The sequence below is a fragment of the Triticum urartu genome, chromosome 3A (assembly GCF_056163025.1).
Source record: "Triticum urartu cultivar PI428250 chromosome 3A, HENAU_Tu73, whole genome shotgun sequence".
Taxonomy (NCBI): domain Eukaryota; kingdom Viridiplantae; phylum Streptophyta; class Magnoliopsida; order Poales; family Poaceae; genus Triticum; species Triticum urartu.
Genome location: NC_141875.1, coordinates 665,719,805 through 665,739,296, shown reverse-complemented (window position 1 = coordinate 665,739,296; position 19,492 = coordinate 665,719,805). Strand labels below are relative to the sequence as shown.

The window sequence follows — 19,492 nt, the reverse complement described above, 5'->3', positions numbered from 1 at the left end:
CAATTATGTCTTCTCAAAATAACATGGCCAAAGAAAGCTATCCCTACAAAATCCTAAAGTCTGGCTATTCTCTATCTTCATCACACAAAATATTTAAATCATGCACAACCCCGATGACAAGCCAAGCAATTGTTTCATACTTTTGATGTTCTCAAACTTTTTCAATCTTCACGCAATACATGAGCGTGAGCCATGGATATAGCACTATAGGTGAAATAGAATGGTGGTTGTGGAGAAGACAAAAAGGAGAAGATAGTCTCACATCAACTAGGCGTATCAATGGGCTATGGAGATGTCCATCAATAGATATCAATGTGAGTGAGTAGTGATTGCCATGCAACGGATGCACTAGAGCTATAAGTGTATGAAAGCTCAAAAAGAAACTAAGTGGGTGTGCACCCAACTTGCTTGCTCACAAAGACCTAGGGAATTTTGAGGAAGCCCATCATTGGAATATACAAGACAAGTTCTATAATGAAAAATTCCCGCTAGTATATGAAAGTGACAAAATAGAAGACTCTCTATCATGAAGATAATGGTGCTACTTTGAAGCACAAGTGTGGGAAAAGGATAGTAGCATTGCCCCTTCTCTCTTTTTCTCTCATTTTTTTGGTTGGGCCTTTTTCTTTTTTTTATGGCCTCATTTTTTATATTTTTCGTCTAGAATCTCATCCCGACTTGTGGGGTAATTATCTTCATCATCTTCTTATGGGGCAATGGTGCTTGAGATAGAGCAGTCGTCTAGGAATTTTATTTCTTGCATTTTCGCACATGAATTTTGAACCTCAAATGTTGAGGCCCACAAGCTTGCAAAGCATGCTTTAACACTGGATACCGGCCGCCATGTTTGGCTAGGTCAACCTGGAGATCTTTGCTTCGTCCTTGTAAACTGTGTGACGGATGAATAAAAAGCTTTGCGAGTTTGCCTAAAAAAAATAACTTTCCCTAATTGTCTCAAAAAAATAACTTTCCCTAAAAAAAATGCTACAGGAATTAACTTCTGAAGGAAATTAAGCAGCACACATCACTTCTGACGAAAATTAAGCAGCACATGGAGACACTTCTGAAGAGAATTAGTGACATTATTTTTTCTTGCAGAAATATATATGACTTGCATCTCCAGGTCAGTCTGTACAAGGTTTTTTTTCTATGATCGCGAGAACATCTGGTTCTCAGTGTAATTTCATCGAGTACACCACCTACGCTCCTCATCCCCATCCACCTCCTCTACATGGAGGTGTGGAACAAGGTATAATTCACCTCCCAGGTGTTGCGATGTGCTGGTAGCACAACTCGGTCCATTTGTTCTTGTCAGATAGGCTGAATAGAGCCGTGTCTATGGAGTGGACATGACTGGCTTCTCAAGCATGCCGCCACCTCGCCTTTCCTCGCCATCATGGAGGACGACACTACCTTGCCTATCTGTCATGTCTAGGACCGCCGCCTCGTCGAAGCTCCCAATCGACACCCAGTCTTCATCTTTCTCGCCTCATGTCAGGTGCCGCTATGAGAGATTCACCGTCGTCGCTACACCCCAACTCTTCCGCGCAGCTTTGTTGCCATCCTTAGGCTCTTACAGATCCACTGGAGTTGTCCTTGTCGAGTCGAGCAGCACAACTTCAATCCTATCCCACCACATTCCACTATTGCGTTGACGTGCTCCCCCGCCTCAGCCGACCATGTAACAAGTACAACAGAATAATACTACCATTTGTGAAGGACTTCCTAGAAAAACATGTAAGTGCAGTAAGGATTTAGTTCTCCTTCCTAATTTTTTATTCTTATGGAGTAAGTTCACTTTCTTCCTCATCTAGCTTCAGCACTTGGACTATGCTTGCTCATCTATCATCAACACTTGGAGTAATTCGGATATTGTGTTCCAAATTGTTTCGGGGTTTCGACAAGTTCGAATAATTGGGAACTGTAGCATTGGAGAACTTTAAGTAATGCATCTTCTAAAAAAACAAATTTGTTTTTTCAAAAAACAGTTTTTTCCTTCTAACTTTGTAAATTATGCATTTACTTTTCTTTATAATTCAGCTTTCTATTCCAATTTTTCACAGGGTCTGTACAAGTTGGAGTTTAGCATCGCAAGGAAAAGAAGAACTTAATGTACCATGGCAGTTCATCATGGCAAGCAAAAGAAGACCTCCAAGTAATGGGTCACTACAACACTGTGTTACAAATGTAGAAAAATCCGAGAATTTAGAAAACACTAAAGTATTGGATTACTGAGTGTTTACTATCCAGAAATAGTCATTTCGAACTGGCTACTTTGAAACCATCCAGGGCTTGATTACATTTTCTGTTGAGCGAATGTTATTGTCAAGTAGAAATAGTTAGCATCCAGTTTTCTTCCCTGGCTTTTTCATTCAAGTTTTTAGGACAATTTCTTGTTGAGAACATCTTCTCTTTAGTCACTATGCACATCTTTACTGAGGAATTGACAAGAAAAGAATGAAGATGTACTAAAAAGAAGAATAAGTGGTGAAGGAGGAGAAAAAGAAAAGTAGGAGGAAAAGGAAAAGAAACAAGTAAAGAAAGAAGAAAAGCAGTAGCAAAGAAAAAAAAAGAAGAACCGAGAAGAAAAGGAAAGACGAAACAAACGAAACAAGTAATGCGCGCGTGAAATTTGAAACAACACAACAGCGCGCGGGGGGGGGGGGGGGGGTCTTCTGCAAAAGGAATAGGTTCAACGAGCCGTTTAAATAGGTGTCAAGTGGAAGTGCAGTGATGTATGCAGCTGAGGCATCCTAACGAACGAACGATTTGAACCTTGTTCCTACACGGCCTCGCATAATGCGAGAAATAGGAGCACCCGTCCACACGTACCGTGTTGGATACTCCTCAAACGCGCAACCTCCAGCATGCTTTCAATGGCTATTGTGCCGGTCTCGTACGGAGGGTTTTTCCCACCGGTTGTGGTAATCTTGCTAGATCATTTTTTTCTTCTGTTTTTTCATTTGATTCCCTTCTGTTTATGTCTTTTAGTTGCAAATTCATGCTCTCTTTTTTAAATTCAGGAGCATTTTTTTTTCAAAATCATGAACATATTTTTGGATTAACAAGCATTTTTTTTCAAAATCAGGAGAAATTCATGATTTTTTTTCAAATTCATGATTTGTTTAAATTCTTGAATATTTGTTGAATTTGCAGACATTTTCAACACAGAATTTTTTACAGTTTGACGAGCATTTTAAAATTCACAAACAGTTTTGAAAACAGGAACATATTTTTAAACTCATGATTTTTTTCTGAATTTGCAGGCATTTTTTAAAATTCGTAATCACTTTCAAAATCATGAACAGATTTTTAGATCACGGACATTTTTTGATTTGCAAACAATGTTTTGAATTTTGTAAATACTTTTTCAAATATATGAAAGGGTCGTTCAAAAGTTGTGTGTGTGCATTTGCTAGCGTATTGCATAGGCGAGACGTACCCGCGTCCGTGGTATTTGCCCCTTCAAAGCCCGCCAAAAGGAACTTGAGATGGGCTGGTCAAGTACGCGCAGCTAGCAGGCTACCACTAAGTTTGGCTGCGTTCTCAGCATTGAAACGCACAAAGCCTGCAACCATTGTCTCGGGAAAAAAAGCCTGCAACCACACACGGGACGCAGTCGGTCACGGAGACCTAGACACGACTTGCCGCCTGCCCCTGCCGCCCGGACCACGCGAGACGCGTGCAGGATGCGCCTCCGGGCTCCGGCAGGCCGCAGCTGCCGTTGTCTGTGCCAACGCGGTGCACGCTGGCCGGCCGGACATTTGGAATTTGGAAGGTTCGTGTGACGCTGCTTGCCGTTGATCCATGGAGACAAACCCTAGCGTCAGTTCATGAATCATGATATCATCTTTACTTTACTGGTGTTCCAATATCTAATATTTTGTTCTTTCCCTATTTTTCATGTTAGAAAATGAGTGAGCTTTCTCAAAGCACGTTTGAAGTATGTTAGAGTAGAATAAATCTGTAGGAAATTTATAACTTTAACTAAGGTTTAACTCTTTGGCATTCATAGTAGGGAAGCTATTCCAGAGATTTATTTTTTTCCCGACATGCATGAACTATTTGTTTTCAACAAGCTTGTTCAGGATCCATGAAAAATATATATTACATATTTCAATCACAATCCGCATGGATTAATTAGGAGAAAGCTAAACGCTTCCATTGAAAAAATCGTCCTGGGATGAAAACGGAAGAGGAGGTAATGTGCTCAAGGCCATTTATCTATTTACGAATGTTTACATTCTCCCTAGATTTTAACATGTTCTTTTTCTTATAATTTGCAGGCTGGAAAAAATATTCAAGAAGATTAGGAAAGATGTATTGATATTTCTCAAGTCATCGTGTCTTAAATGGTTAGTTTAGTTCTACTTTGATGATAAACTTATCATAATTATGTGTGTGATGGAATTATCTTATAAGAAGATACGATTCTGCTTTTTCAACACTATATATATATATATATATATATATATATATATATATATATATATATATATATATATGTTTGTGTGACCAGCTATATACCTAAGCCATCTGAAAATTTATATCGGGTAAGTCAATTTTCTGGGTCATTCGATTTAGATCCAATGGCCATCCTTCTTTCTTCGTCCTCCAGCATTCTTTCTCCTCCAACCGTTCATCCTTCCACAAAATCGATTTATCCAAATTGCAAATTTTGTCCACTCACATATAGCTATTGTGATAATCTATCTATGCAATATCTAAGCAACATAATTTTTATGGTTCATATTGTACAAAGCAAATGGATAGTTAAGATATAAACATGATTCTAAGATTAAAAAAAAGCATCCCCGCAAAAAAAGTTAAAAAAATCCTTCACTAAATATGGAGGGTTGAATATAATTTAGAGAAGCTTTCGGATCAAAAATAAAATCATTACGGAAGGTAAGATAAAACAATATATACCGACTTGAATTAAGATTTGGTATATTAGCAAACTAACAAACATTAACTACTTAAAAGGTCACCAGATATTAAACTTATCATATATATGTTTGTGTGGTCAGTTTTTAAAAATGGCATAACCATTAGTTCCTACACATCTCCTCTAAAAAAATCTACACATCTTTGCCCCGTCTCATGTTTTATCCTGGCTATGCTCTGGCTGACCATGGGGGCCTCACGTCATCCTATAGGATCTACATCCATGACTTCGACATCAAATAGTGAACCGTCACAACAGAAAGATCAACTTGAATATACATTTAGAGAGACAAGTTTCCACTATGAGAGCTATACTAATCCTTCTTCCAGAACAAGAATTAGCAGATATATGTGTGTGAGGTGACATAATCTACAAATAATGTATCTTTATATCAACATATTAATTTAATAGTAAAGTCATTGTATAATTTGGAAACATATGAGATCCCCTGAATACATAGATTTGGAGACTACAAGAGCAATAAACTGTTCTAGAACAACCATGTCAATACAACAAAATGGCAGCTGATCGGATCACTTTTCACCACCAGAAAAGAAGACTTGGTATACACTAAAACACAAACCAACTTGTGCTTACGAAATATACACTATGATATAGAGGCCACGAGGCCCTGATTGGGCGGTCGACAACAAGTGGTGATGCAGCCATGAACCTTGAGTATGACGGCGCCTAAATCATCTTAGCCTCATGTGATGAGCCGGCAACGTTGCCCGACCAGGGCGTCGCTCCCCCATGACCCATAGGGAGGCTTTGGCGGTTGGAGGAGGAGGCAACCCTACGTGCGATGAGAAGGGAAGGGATGGCAAGAGGGGGCAACTGGATGAAGGAAGGATGCCACACTTGAAAAGGAGACGCTGATGGCTGGACAATAAGGGGCTGGTGGAAGGCACCTGCGACACGAGAGGAGGTCACAGCAAGGCGGGAGGAGGTTGGAGTGACAACGCGGTAAATTTGGTATGCGGTCTGGTGCAGTTTGATTTGAACTAAAAGTCAAAATTTCCCTCACTACCAAGACAAATGTCAAAGTTACCCTATAAATGGATGGCTACATTTGGCTCGTACTTCCACACATAGGGTGCCATAAAATTTCTCAAAATTTAACCTTTTTATGGTCATTGTGCTATAAATTATCCCATGCAAATGCACGGGTTAGCGACTTGTGTTTCTAATCATTGTAGAATTTTTGTAGATTTTCTACATTTTTAACGACACATTAGCTACTTTTAGAATATAATATTATACTACATTTCTTTGTCTTCTAGAGTTCTTAGGTTTCGAGCATCTCCAAGCATTTTGTCACTTTAAAATCAGAATATGCATTATGTGTTCATATATTGAGTCTTTCCGTCTTTAATATCTGGTGACCTTTTAAGTAGTTAATGTTTGTTAGTTTGCTAATATACCAAATCTTAATTCAAGTCGGTATATATTGTTTTATCTTACCTTCCGTAATGATTTTATTTTTGATCCGAAAGCTTCTCTAAATTATATTCAACCCTCCATATTTAGTGAAGGCTTTTTTTAATGTTTTTTTGCGGGGATGCTTTTTTAATCATAGAATCATGTTTATATCTTAACTATCCATTTGCTTTGTACAATATGAACCATAAAAATTATGTTGCTTCGATATTGCATAGATAGATTATCACAATAGCTATATGTGAGTGGACCAAATTTGCAATTTGGATAAATCGATTTTGTGGAAGGATGAACGGTTGGAGGAGAAAGAATGCTGGAGGACGAAGAAAGAAGGATGGCCATTGGATCTAAATCGAATGACCCAGAAAATTGACTTACCGATATAAATTTTCAGATGGCTTAGGTATATAGCTGGTCACATGGATTATTTATTCGACCTATCGTAATCATGGCTTAGTTTCCTTTCATGCAAATAGTACTAGGACTCAAACTCATCAACTATCTAAAACCTGGACACACCATCAAGAGCAATGTCCAACATACGGTCTCCTATCTGTCCCGGTTTTAAATTTCAGTTTCAGAAATATTTCAGCACCTGCCGTAATTACTGAATTTCAGTGATTTTGGTCTGCATTTCATCCAAATGACTGAAATATTTACTTGAAATTCAAAAAAATATCTGATTTTTTTGTGTACATCTGAAATGACTGAAAGGTAAACATTTTGATGTCTACTAAAATGATTGATAACTCAGTAAAATTCACTGAAATCTCAATGGAAGTGAAAACCATGCTATCTGTACCATGGGAACTTTACAACAGAGAGTTGAATTGTCGATGGAATAACAAATGTATTAATCACAGTGTTCTTCGGCTGCCAGAATTTCATGTCAGTAGAGCCAAATTGCTACGTACTGTACATTTCATGGCTTACATCGGCTCTAACTTGATGGACAGAAAGAGCGCACACATGAAAACGTCACGGCTTACATAATTACATTGGCTCTAACTTCATCGACAGAGAGTGTGAGTGTGTGACTAACCTTCTCAGCAGGAGCAAAGCAACCAGAGCGAGAGCATGCAGCATTGCTGCATCCGTCACCGGTAACATTATCCTCAGAAAGCAATGCTAACCGCGCGTTGGAGTGTCCTCCTACGGCTTGTTTGTTAATTCCCTTTTTTTGTCTAAAAATGTTGGACATTTGTTTATCTTATATACTACTCCCTTCGTTCCTAAATATTTGTCTTTCTAAAGATTTCAACAAATGGCTACATACGTAGCAAAATGAGTGAATCTACACTCTAAAATATGTCTATATATATCCGTGTGTGATAGTCTATTTGAAATCTCTAAAAAAAACAAATATTTAGGAACGGAGGGAGTAGTAGTATGCTTTGCCAGTGTTGTACTGAACAAAGTTAGTACAAAATTGAACCATCTACAAAGTTAGTACAAAGTTAGGTTATTTATCTTGATACGCAGGGAGTAGTTCACATGGTTTCTCTCAGAGTATAAATTAAATGACTTTCATCTGCCAATGCACTAGCTAGTGCCAATTCACAAAATTTCAGTGACATGACAAGCTAGAAACACACTCTGACCGCCCAGCCATGGCTCCTTGCCGCCTTCACCCTGTCCTCCTGCTCCTGGCGGTGGCCGTAGTTGCTGCCACGTCTGCTGCTGCTGACTACACACCGTTTGATGGAGCGTCCGTCTGCTCAACGGAGAACAACTACACCGACGGCAGCGACTACGAGATCAGCCTCGACCAACTCCTCCACGACCTTCGTGACGGCGCGATCAGGAACGGCAGCTTCTTTGAGGCCAGCTACGGAAAGTATCTCAACAAGGTATATGGTCAGGCGATGTGCTACGCCGATTGTGAGCGCACACAGTGCGAGCTCTGCTTGCAGGTGGCGCCGTCCTACGTGATGACCAAAGGGTGCCCGTACAGCCGGCAGGCCGCCATCATGTATAACTGCTGCTACCAGCGCTACTCAGACCACTACTTTTCCGGCCACGCCGACTTGTTCGGCAGTGGGTTCGACTACCTAGGTGGTGGGAGCTACGGCGATGCCATGAACAAGACGAGGTGGGAGCTGGTAACCCATCTGATGGCGGAGGCCGCTGGGTTGCCACGGCGGCTCGCCACCCGGAGCCAGACATACGTGGACGCGCACGGCGAGTCCCAGGTGATGCACGGCCTGGTTCAGTGCTCCATGGACTTGTCGGCGACCGAGTGCACCAACTGCCTCGATAGCATCGCGCGGGCGAGCATCAGTCGAAACGCCACCCTTGCTAACTACAGGAGGTACGGCTGCTACATCACCTACGCACCCGATCCGATTCTGCTCGCCATCCAGTCCGCAGTTCCTTTAATCCCGCCTGCAGGTCTTTTCAAACGAACAATGATCCATCATTACATACAGCGGCTGTAACAGTACTGCTGAATGTCATCAATTTTCCTTTTTGTGCGTTGACAGGAGCCGACTTGCCTCCGCGCCACCCAAAACGATGGCTCGTCTGGGCGGTGTGCGTCGCCGTCATGGGCTCCGTCCTACTGTTGCTCTGCATTAGCATCTCAGCGCGGCACTTTTCGCGCCGCCTAAAGAGGACTCCCTCTCCCTGCAGAGAGTATAAAGAAGACGACGAGGCCATGGAAAACGAGTTCATGAAAGGGACCGGACCTAGGCAATTCCGATACAGTGAGCTGGCAGCGGCCACCGACAACTTCTCGAACGAGAAGAAGCTTGGTGAAGGCGGATTTGGCTCGGTGTACAGAGGGTTCTTAAAGGACTTGAGAATTGAGGTGGCTATCAAGAGAGTGTCCAAGGGCTCCAAGCAGGGGAGGAAGGAGTACGCCTCCGAGGTGAGGGTGATAAGCCGGCTTCGGCACCGAAACCTTGTGCAGATCGTTGGATGGTGCCACGCCAGCAAGCAGCTCCTCTTGGTCTATGAGCTGATGCCCAACAGCAGCCTCGACGTTCACCTTCACCGTGCGGACAATGTGCTGTGGTGGCCAGTAAGGTCAGATGACTTTAATTTAGCTGCCGCTTTTTTTTTGGATTCAGCCTGATCACTAGCAACATAATTAGTTAATCTGATGATTGCTTCATATATATCCAAATTGTTACTTCAGGCATAAGATCGTGCTGGGGATCGGCTCCGCGCTTCTCTACCTGCATGAGGAATGGGAGCAGTGCGTTCTCCATAGGGACATCAAGACGAGCAACGTGATGCTGGACGCGTCGTTCAACGTCAAGCTTGGTGATTTCGGGCTCGCCAGGCTCGTCGACCACGACAGAGGGTCGCACACGACAGAGCTCGCCGGCACGCTAGGGTACATGGACCCAGAGTGCACCATCACCGGGAGATCCAACACCGAGTCGGACGTCTACAATTTCGGCGTCGTGCTGCTTGAGATCGCGTGTGGACGGAGGCCCACCGTGGCTCGGCCGGACGGCACACTGATCCACCTGGCGCAGCGGGTATCAGAGCTGTACGACCAAGGGAGGATCCTCGACGCAGCTGACGCACGGCTGGATGGGAACTTCGACCCACAGGAGATGGAGCGCGTGCTGGCCGTCGGCCTCTGGTGCGCGTGCCACGACCGGGACCTAAGGCCGTCCATAAGGCAGGCCATCAACGTGCTGCGGTTGGAGGCGCCGCTTCCTGACAGGATGCCGCCGGTTGGCCATGCGGACGGCCCTCTTCCCATGCCAAACTTCGATATGGGTCACAGCTCCGGCTCCACTCAGCAGCTAAATTAATAATCCAACCGTAGGCGTAGGCTCGATTGCAAACTCACGCGATTAATAATCCTAGTTCAGCTAAATTAATAATCCTACTAGGGGGAGAAATCCCTGAATATGATGTTAATTCAATCTAGTTTATGAGGGAACCATGACGAAAATCTTAATTGCTCCGCTGAAGCAAGACAAAACGTAAACAAGGCATCACTAACAAAATAGCAATGTTCCTCGACTTCGGATGCACCTCGGAGGGTAATGTGGACATGAGCAAGACCAAGCTTCCAGACAAGGTTATCTCAGCGATGGCCAAGGCTGATGGTAGCCTTTTAGTGCTTAGGCACCAGGGTATGTTGGCTGGTGTAGGGTCCCAAAAATCTATAAAAAAAATTGTTTGTCATTGATAACTACCAAAATCATGATCGGTTGTTTCAAAAAACTTAAAGTGCCCATTGCTAAGAAATTAAACCGTTTTTGACATCCATGGCCCACCAACTAGAACACATGGGCAGGGGCGGAGACGGCGCGCTCATTAACTACTACCGACTGGTGCGGTCGGAACCAAAGCGGCTCGGTCATAAATACACCGAGGCGTCGCGATCTCCCTCACTCCTGTGCTCTCACTCCTCTTGCCCTCACTCTTCTCTCTGGCTCCGCCTAGCTCGACGCCACCGCGGACTACAACAGTGGTCGCCTCCCTTCCGCCATGCCTTCCTGGAACAACGGGGAATCAAGCTCATACTCTGACTGCGACATCACCAGCATGGACCTGGGGCAGTGGGTAAGTTATTTTCTTGCCCACAGCTAGGGTTAGGGTTCTTGTTGAGCTAGGGTTAGGGTTATTGCTGGGCTAGGGTTAGGGTCCTTGCTGAACTAGGGTTAGTGCAATTGGGGATTGGTCTGTTTGATTTAGGTGAGATCGGGGATTAAAACTATTGTTGGTGTTGTGGATGCAGAAGACCCCTGACATCATTGTGGGGCCCCTTTTTTTGTGGCCAACTTGAGGATTATGAACCCAAACGCATGTTGCACCACATGAGGCCTATTAAGTGCATGGCTTTTGAAGGAATTTCAAATAGAAGACGTTTCTATGGTTGTCCAATGCATGCTATGTACCAACTTCTCCTCTAAATTTAGCAATAGATCTGTTAATTACATTTGTTCATTTTCTAAACCCATGCATTAGGTAGCAAGTTTTACTGAAAATGCCATGTAGTATAAATTCAGTGTTATGTTTTGAATGTAAAGAATTTGTAGAAGAAACATATTCAGTTAGTAGAACTAACCGAATATGTATAAGTAGCAGTTTCAGTAAGCAGATTCAGTAACTGAATATGCAATACTATTCATTACCTAGGGTGTAGAATAAGTTATTCTTCACCCCAGGTAACTTTACGATCGTTTTATAAATAAATTACATTTAAAATACAAATATTTACATTCATATAGATTTAGTACGTAAAATTTGGCATAAGAAAACAAAAATATAGACCATAAGACCAGAAAAAATATATTTTATGTATATTTTACACTAAATTTTTATGTTTGTAATTTTACTAACATAAAATATTTTTACGGTGATTATATATTACCTTACGTTCTCTTTTTACGTTTGAAATAAGATAAATTTACGAAACATAAAATTGAGATGCATTGATGTCAAAATAGAGGGGGTGAAGAATAACTATTCCTCATCTAGGGTGACGAATAGTCAATTTAACTGAATATGTATAAGTACTAGCAAATTTAGTAACTGAATGTGATGCATTTGTAAAACATAGTGATTGCTCAACCCATGCATTAATATGAATAGGAGATTCAAGGCTACATGAGATCCACTACACGAGACTCAGCTGATCGACTACAAGCATCACCAACACTATTTCTGTTGTGGTGACTGTGCGTCTAATGATAAAACCTGACCCCGTAATCTATCTCCAGCAGTATGTTCTTTATAGCGTGGTAGAGTAGCGTACCGCGTGTCCTAACATGTGCAACTGTTGCTAGCGGCCCGTTCGATGATGTTGTGACTGCCGACACATGTGTTGCAAAAATGTAGAGGACGGCGGGATGACGAGAGGGGGACTTGTTACAAGGGAGTGGGGCATGAGGCGCTACGTGTTGAATGGGGCCAGAAGCATTGTGAGCTGCCAGAGTTTGTAGAAGAGTTTGGGGCACGTGGAGCCAAAATCGTTTTGACCATGTTTAAAGGGCAATCTAACAAAAAGGAGAAGGACATGAGGTCGCTGGTCAGTAAAGCTATAACTATCCATTCAAATTTAAAATGAGTAAAATCTTTCCAAATAGGATTTGGACCTATGACCAGTCAGTTAACATCCTACCACTGTGCTACCCTGTTTTAACTGCTATATAAGAATCAGGAGTTCAAAAAGAAAACTGTTGAGAGTCAGAGTTAGTCAAAAATCTAAAAAAAATTGTTTTCACACTATGGCAGTACATCAAAGTTGATTTCTGCATAGAAAAATTATATTACATCCATCCCAAAATACTTATCTTAGATTTTCGTAGATACAGATGTATTTAACACCAAAACATATCTGCATACATTCGTATCTAAATACATCTGTATCTAGATAAATTAAGAAAAGTAATTCACGATGAAGGAACTACAATTTGACTATAATAATATAGTAGCACGGAGATGTTGTACAACAGAAAAGACACATGCTAACCGTCCAAACTAAAGCTAGCGTGCCCGTTGCAATCAAGCCCACACAACAGTACCATTATATTGGCTGCTGAGCGGTGCTGGTGCAGGAGCTGCAGTGATGAGGAGCTGTGACCTGTATCGGAGTCTGGCATGGGAAGAGGGCCGGCCGGATGGCCAACCGGCGGCAACCTCCCGGGAAGCGGCGCCTCCAGCCGCAGCACGTTGATGGCCTGCCTTATGGACGGCTTTAGGTTCCAGTCGTGGCATGTGCACCAGAGGCCGACGACCAGCACGCGCTCCACCTCCTCGGGGTCGAAGTTCCCGTCCAGCCGCGCGTTGGCCGCGTCGAGGATCCTTCCTTGGCCATACAGCTCCGACACTCGCCGCGCCAGGTGGATCAATGTGCCGTCCGGCCAAGCCGCGGTGGGCCTCCGCCCGCATGCGATCTCGAGCAGCACGACGCCGAAGCTGTAGACGTCTGACTCGGTGCTGGCTCACCCAATGCCCGTGCACTCCGGGTCCATGTACCCCAGCGTGCCGGCAAGCTCCATGGTGGTCGACGAGCCTGGCGAGCCCGAAGTCACCGAGCTTGGCGTTGAAGGACGCGTCTAGTATCACGTTGCTCGTCTTGATGTCCCTATGCAGAACGCACTCCTCCCAGTCCTGATGTAGGTATAGAAGCGCAGACCCAATCCCCAGCACGATCTTATGCCTGAAGTAACCATTAGATTTAGAGTTGAAGCAATCATCAGATTAGTTAAGTTGTTGCTGATCCGGATCCGAACAAAGCAACAGTTATATGCATGAAGGTCGTCACCAAACCTGACTGGCCACCATAGTACGTTGTCCGCGCTGTGAAGGTGAACGTCGAGGCTACTGTTGGGCATCAGCTCATAGACCAGGAGGAGCTCGCCACTAGAGTGGCACCAGCCAACGATCTGCACGAGGTTGCGGTGTCGAAGCCGGCTTATGACTCTCACCTCAGAGGCGTACTCCTTCCTCCCCTGCTTGGAGGTCTTGGACACTCTCTTGATAGCCACCTCAAGTCTCAAGTCTTTGAGGAACCCTCTGTACACTGAGCCAAACCCGCCTTCCCCCGAATATGGCGAATCCTAATGCTTTGCGCGCGCAACGCGAATCCCTGTCATTGCTCCTTCATGTGGATAAGAGCCCCTTGCATGCATGGCTCTTTCCTCTCTCTCTTCCTGCACACACACTGACACATGCATGCGTACTTTATCTCTTCTCTCTCCTCTAACTCAATCAGTTTTCATTCAGCCGTGGTAACGGTACTGCTGAATTTCAATTTTCCTTTTTGTGCATTCATCAGGAGCTCACTTGCCTGAGTTGCCTCCGCGGCCGCGCCGCCCGAAACGGCGGCTCATTTTGGTGGTGTGTGCTGCCGTTACCGGTTCCATCCTAGTGCTGATGTGCATCAGCATCTCAGTGCGGCTCTTTTCGCGCCGCCTAGAGAGAAGGGCTCCCTCGAAAGAAGAAGACGAGGCCATAGAAGACGAGTTCAGAAAATTAGGGGCCGGGTCCAGGCAATTCCGCTACCGCGAGCTGGCGGCTGCCATCAACAAATTCTCCAACGACAAAAAGCTCGGGGAAGGCGGACATGGATTTTTCCTAACTCTATGCGCGCACAACTGGAATCGCTGCCGCTCATCAAGCATGGTGTCCAATCGAGATCGCCCACCACCATGTCAACCATGCAATGCATGGTACAGTCCTTTATATTCTCCTATCACAAGTGCTGAATTCACCACGTTTTGAGGCGGCAATACTAGACTACAATTTTTTTTAGTTAGGCGTCTAACCTACGTGGATGCTAATTAAGATCTCACATACATAATTAATATTTTGGGATTCTTTTTATAACACATCACGAACTAACAGTCACATTGTGTATGTAAAGTTCTTCTATTTTTTATGCAAAGTTCAGACACTATGTTAACAAAGTTCTTCAGTTCCAGATAAAATTTCCAGCAAAGTTCTTTAATATTTCTAACAAAGTGCAGACAAACTATCCAGAAAGTTCTTCACTATTTTAAATAAAAATGTGTTTTAAATGTATCCTGATCTTGTTCTAAAGGGCTTGGCACCACGAGTTCAAATATGTAAAAAGTTTCAAAAATGCAATTTTTGTGTAAAAGATATCAACCATCTAAATTGTCGAAACAAAATGAAAACTGATTGAGTTAGAGAAGAGAGGAGATAAAGTACGCATGCATGTGTCAGTGTGTGTGCAGGAAGAGAGAGGAAAGAGCCATGCATGCAAGGGGCTCTCATCCACATGAAGGAGCAACGACAGGGATTCGCGTTGCGCGCGCAAAGCATTAGGATTCGCCATATTCGATTCAGCAGCACATATTTAGAGTGGAGGTCGACCTGCAGACCAGATGTAGATTGGATCGGGTGTGTAGGTGATGTAGCAGCCGTACCTCATGACGCTAGCCTGGGAGGCGTTTCGAGGCATGCTCGCCTCCACGATCTTATGAAGACAGCTTGTGCATTCTGTGGGCGACAAGTCCATGGAGCACTGCAACAGGCCGTACATCACCTGCGAATCACCGTGCGAGTCCACGTATGTCTGGTTTCGATTGGCGAACCGCCGTGGGGACCCGGCGGCCTCCGCCATGAGCTGGGTTAGGGCATCTCCAGCCGCGACCTCAACAGGCCCTCCCCAGGTGATTTTGCCACGCCGGCGTCAAAAAAACGGCCCAGTCGCGTCCCCAGAAGCCCATTTTTTGCCGGCTCGGGCCAAAACTGGTGCCGGCGGACCCAGGCCGAACCCGGCGCCCTGGGGGGCGCTTGGGGAGCTGGCACAAGTGAAAAAGGCGCGTGGGCCCGCCCTGACGGCGACCCGAGGGCCTTTTCCCGCCGCTTCTTGACGCTTTTCACTCGCATCTCCTCCGTTCGCTCGCCTTCCTCCAGCCATTCCCTCCCTTTCTCCCGCCAAACCCCCTCCAGCTCGCCTTCCAGTCGCCGCCATGCCACCGAAGAAGTACGCCATGCCGCGCGTGGCGGTAACCACGACTGGCACCGTGGCCCAGCCGAAGCAGAGGAAGCCGAGGGCGCCGCAATCGAAGCCACCGGGCATGTCGAACGCCGAGTGGAGAGTGGAAGTTCAGCGACGCGACGCAGTCACCACCGACCGGCGGAACAGGGCCATTGCCAAGAAGGCCCGCGACAACCCGGCGCGTGCGGCGTCATCTTCCTCATCGGTCGACCATGCGGGGATGATGAATCCACCCGTCGTCAGCCACGCCCAGTACGCGCCCTGGGGACAGCAAGGCGTCGGATCTCCATGGGGATCGTCGTCGCCCGGCTACGCCGACGGCGACGCGCACGGGGGGTTCAACCCAAACGTGACCTTCCCCCATGGCCACCCCGCGACGCGCACACCCTCGCCCACCTTCGTCGGCGTGCAGTACCCTCCATACAACTACTCGCCGCCCGCCGCCTACGCGACCACACCGACGCCCCATCTCCGCCGTGGGCCGCTACCCTTCTCGCACCTCGGCGACATGGACGACACAGGAGCCGACATGGACGACATCATCGCGACAGGATCGACCGCGGCCGCCGCGTCTCCCGGGTTCGCAACCCAGGACGAGGTAGTGGATCTCAGCGGCGACATGGAGGCCGAGCTCGGCTACGTCTACGACGAGGATGCGTACGAAGTGCAGGATCCCGAGGAGGAGGACGAGGACGAGGACGAGGAGGAGGAGGAGCCAGCTCCTGATCCGACGAAGGGGCGCCAGAAGAAGAAGCGGGCGGCTAGGACAGGCGAAGCGCGCATCAAGTGGATATCCAAGGAGGAGGAATGCCTCGCCGAAGCATGGAAAGTCGTCTGCCTCGACCCGACCACTGACACGAACCAGAGCTTCGAGACGTACTAGGACCGCATCAAGGCCGAGTTCGACGAGCGGAAGCTCGTCGACCCGTACTTCAAAGGCGTCTACATGCAGCGCGGCTCCAAGGCGATGGCGAACCATTGGGGGCGTATCCAGATGGCGTGCAACAAATGGCATGGAATCGTCGAGGAGGTCGCGGCTCGCCCGGAGAGCGGCGCCAGCGTTGAGGATCAGGTACGCACGCCGTTCGCCCGCATCTCTTCGTCGTCAACGCCCGCCGCCCGCCAACTGTTTGTTCCTCCGCGCAGCTGCTGCGTATGTTCACCATGTATCGGCGCGACAACCAAGACGCCGACTTCAAGCACCTCCACGTCTACAAGCGCATTGACAAGTGCGAGAAGTGGACGGAAGTCCGACGTACCCTCGACAAGGCCAAGGAGACATACAAGCCGGACGCGACGACTCCGGGCGCGTCAGAGGGGCGGCCGAACGGCCACAAATTGGCAAAGAAGGGGAAAAACGCCGACGCGGCAACCACGCGAGTACAGGAGTCCATCAAGCATTGCCTCACCGACGCCCAGGCCCGGGCCATCCTACGTGAAGAGAAGACCGAGGCGCGGTGGTCGTCGCTGATGAAGAACAGCGCCATCAAGCTCGACATGCTCCGGACGAACGTCACCGCAAAGAAGAGGAACACCGACATGGCTTTTCTGATGGGCGGGGCGGACATGCTCCAGAGCAACGACGAGCAGCTCAGGGCGTGGTACATGGCGGAGCGCGGCCTCATCCTGAATCAGATGCAGACGGCAACGCCGACGACGCCGACGACGCAAGCTCCCGCGCCCATGACCACACGGACGCCAAGCCCGAACGACGCCTCTACATCGCCGCCCAGCAGTGCCGAAGTCGCGCCGACACAGCTCAGCACCGAAGCAGCTCCGACACCGCCGAGCCCGCGCACGCCGACTCTGCCAACGCCTGGAGCCGACCCCGCCGAGTGAATCATTGCGCACGCGAACCTGCGGCGTGCGGCGCTTTGTTTTTTGTAATGCCAGACTACGTCCGATCGCCAGATTTGTGGCGTCTTTTGAGAGCGGGAACGACCAAGTTTAAATTTCCCGCATCCTGAGGCCGGCGCTTGGGGGCGTGACTGGGAGCTAGGTCGCCCCCAGGGGCCGAACTAGCACCGGCACGCCCCCAGACCGCTCTATTTAGACGCCCTGGGGGGCCGAACGGCTGGAGATGCCCTTACCAGCTCCCACCTCGTCTCATTGTTGCCGCCCTCGCTATCAAAAACTGCTCCGTTGATCCCTTGGCGGTACCAGTCGGCGTGGCCGGAAAAGTTGGAGCTTGCGTAGCGTAGGTAGCAGCTGTCGTAGTGTAGTACATGATTGCGGCATCCCGGCCGTACGGGCATGCTGTGAACATCATGTATGACGGTGCCACCTGCAAGCCGAGCTGGCACATTGTCCAGTTAGAATCGGCGTAGCACATTGCTTGCCCGAATACCTGGTCGGGATAATCACCGTGGCTGGCCTCGAAGAAGCCGCCATTCTTCATCGCACCGTCACTAAGGTCGTGGAGGAGTTGGTCGAGGTTGATATGGTAGTCGCTGCCGTACGTGTACTTGTTGTCCGTTGCGCAGAATTCATCAAACGTTGTGTACTCAACAGTAGCAGACGCAACAGCCACAGCCAGGAGCAGGGCAAGGTGGAGGCGCCAAGGAGCCATGGCTGGCCGCCTAGACTGTGTTTCTAGCTTGTCATGGCACTGAAATTTTGTGGAATCGCCACTGGTGCATCGGCAGATGAAAGTCAGTTTATTTATACTCTGATGAGAGAGACCATGTGAACGACAAGGCCGGCAAAACATGCAAGACAACCAAAGCTCCAAGATTTTAGAACGAGCCGTAGGAGGACACTCCAATGAGCGGTTAGCCTTCCTTAATTTTGTCTGAGGATAATGCATGCAGCTGTATATTCAGGCGACGGATGCAGCAATGCTGGTTTGTTTTGCTACTGAAAAAGTTAGGCACACTCTTTCTGAGGATGAAGTCAGAGGCAATGTAAGCCACGTCATGCTAGATGTAAGCTATGACAGTAATTTAGCCCTGCTTTGTTTTTCTTGAGCCAAGATTTGTCTCTACTGACAAGGAGTTCTGGTTGCAGAAAGAAGGCTGTTATTACAGCCTTTGTTATGCTCTCCCGGTTCACAGGAGGTGCGACTAGCCACTGTCCTAGGCTTGTGTTCTCATGGATAATTAGGGTGGTTGTTCTTTAACTCGAAACAAGCCAGGTTTTTCACTGGTTGCAGAAACAAGGCTGTTATTACAATATTTGTTATCCCATCAGCAGTTCAACTCTTTGGTGTAAAGTTCCCAAGGCACAGAAACGAGACTGCACGTTGTTTGGACATAAGTTCTTGATGGGCCAAAATCACAAATCGACCTTTTTAGTAAAGTTTTGCATGATATGATCCTATTCCGAAAGTTTTCTCAATCTAACATGTTTTACAAACACCGCTCATCCAGACTTTTCCTTTCAAAAAAAAAAAACACCGCTCATCCAGACTTTTGGGAAAACGCTCTAAGGTCATAGTCAACGGTGTTTACCCCAGGTCCATGCTCGACCAGTCACCGCTAATCGCGCTAATGCGGACAATGGCAAACGCCACGGAACGAACCCATCATTTCTACCCAGAGCCAAATACCATGGCCTTGGGCGCCGGTGTTTGCCCCTCAAGTGGTTCAGTGTCCCTTTGGTTTGCGGTCGGTTGGGCCACCCAACTACACACTCAGGCCCCAGCCTTGTTCTACAGCCCACTA

The 19,492-nt window shown here is 46.7% G+C and overlaps 2 protein-coding genes and 1 pseudogene across 2 annotated transcripts; 2 read left to right on the top strand and 1 right to left on the bottom strand.

The window, feature by feature from the left end:
• The first annotated feature begins 7,998 nt into the window (after window positions 1-7,998).
• LOC147981239 (antimicrobial ginkbilobin-2-like protein) lies at window positions 7,999-8,826 on the top strand. The gene has a single exon (XM_087515906.1). The coding sequence runs from the start codon at window positions 7,999-8,001 to the stop codon at window positions 8,824-8,826; it is 828 nt and encodes a 275-aa protein (XP_087372032.1).
• Window positions 7,999-10,158, top strand: LOC125547145 (L-type lectin-domain containing receptor kinase IX.1-like). The gene is made up of 4 exons (XM_087515905.1): window positions 7,999-8,779; window positions 8,830-8,859; window positions 9,022-9,415; window positions 9,528-10,158. The coding sequence occupies exons 3-4, from the start codon at window positions 9,045-9,047 to the stop codon at window positions 10,156-10,158; spliced, it is 1,002 nt and encodes a 333-aa protein (XP_087372031.1). The 5' UTR covers window positions 7,999-8,779; window positions 8,830-8,859; window positions 9,022-9,044.
• A 2,726-nt stretch (window positions 10,159-12,884) lies between these two features.
• On the bottom strand, window positions 12,885-18,399 carry LOC125547144 (cysteine-rich receptor-like protein kinase 15; annotated as a pseudogene).
• Between the last annotated feature and the right edge of the window lie 1,093 nt (window positions 18,400-19,492).

Excerpts from the sequence above, each read along its gene's own strand:
- LOC147981239 (XM_087515906.1), top strand. The coding sequence starts at position 7,999 with ATGGCTCCTTGCCGCCTTCACCCTGTCCTCCTGCTCCTGGCGGTGGCC.
- LOC125547145 (XM_087515905.1), top strand. The coding sequence starts at position 9,045 with ATGGAAAACGAGTTCATGAAAGGGACCGGACCTAGGCAATTCCGATAC. Across the intron at positions 9,416-9,527 it reads GTGCTGTGGTGGCCAGTAAG|GCATAAGATCGTGCTGGGGA; the intron begins GTCAGATGACTT and ends TTGTTACTTCAG.